At 41.0% G+C, this 992-nt stretch overlaps 1 protein-coding gene across 1 annotated transcript; it reads right to left on the bottom strand.

Annotated features, from left to right (window-relative positions):
- Positions 1 to 304: 304 nt before the first annotated feature.
- LOC106315659 (calmodulin-like protein 1) lies at positions 305 to 992 on the bottom strand. Its single transcript, XM_013753453.1, has one exon. It carries the CDS (start codon positions 953 to 955, stop codon positions 386 to 388), a length of 570 nt encoding a protein of 189 aa, XP_013608907.1. The 5' UTR covers positions 956 to 992; the 3' UTR covers positions 305 to 385.

Raw genomic sequence — 992 nt, 5'->3', positions numbered from 1 at the left:
CGATTGTGAGAGACAACAAACGTTTCCATCACTTCAGTGATGGTACATGTTGTTGTGGCGATTACTGGTAGAGTTCAGGTTCTTGAGTGGCAGAGGTGGCTTTGTTTTCACATCCTATATAACCTTCTAAGCTCTCTAGAACTATGCTAGCAGTTGGGAACTGAAAATAGTATTTGTAACAAAAGTTCATCGGCCCTTTTACATAAGGTTTTAAGTTTGTGCTCCTCCACATGCTAGCTTTTGTATAATTTATTGCTTCTTATCTATTTTTGCTCATTTGGCAGAACATTGGTGATCATGTCGGTTTAAATTTGCAACATTCATGTTTTTGAAATAAGATATGTATAAATAACAACCTTTATTACAATAATAGAGAAAGATCTGTTCAGACAATGTTCATAGATTGAGTCATCATCCTCATGAACTCTTCCATATTAACCAATCCATCTCCATCTGCATCAACAGCTCTCACCATCCTCTTGCAGTCTTCTAAGTTGCACCTCTCACCAAGCTTCCTCAGAACCGACATCACTTCTTCTGCGCTTATCTTCCCATCCCCGTTCAGATCAAATGTCCAGAAAGCGTTTCGTATATCCAAAGATCTAATCCCTCCACTTCTCTTGTTTGCTTCTATAAACTCCTTGAAGTCAATAAACCCATCACCGTCCAAATCCGCGGCCTTAAAGATCTTGGGCACGTCTTGGATCGCTCTCTCTTGTCCTAGAGCTCTCAACACCACCTTGTACTCAGTCTGAGAAATTTTTCCGTCTTTGTCTGAATCAAATCTGTCGAAAACACGTCTCATCTCGTTGATTGTAGGCTGAGGGACGCCCACTAATCCAGGTGAAGACAGTCCTGAGGATTGCCTGTCTCTAGAGAACAATCTTGAAGGCTTCCTCAACATCTTGTTCTTAGAGAGCTTGTATTGCAGCTCAAGGAAGTTTACGTTTGACATGTCTTGTTTTGATCACGAAGATTTTCTTGGGGAGGGC

The sequence above is a fragment of the Brassica oleracea genome, chromosome C9 (assembly GCF_000695525.1).
Source record: "Brassica oleracea var. oleracea cultivar TO1000 chromosome C9, BOL, whole genome shotgun sequence".
NCBI classification, from domain to species: domain Eukaryota; kingdom Viridiplantae; phylum Streptophyta; class Magnoliopsida; order Brassicales; family Brassicaceae; genus Brassica; species Brassica oleracea.
This window is presented reverse-complemented; position numbering and strand designations above follow the sequence as displayed.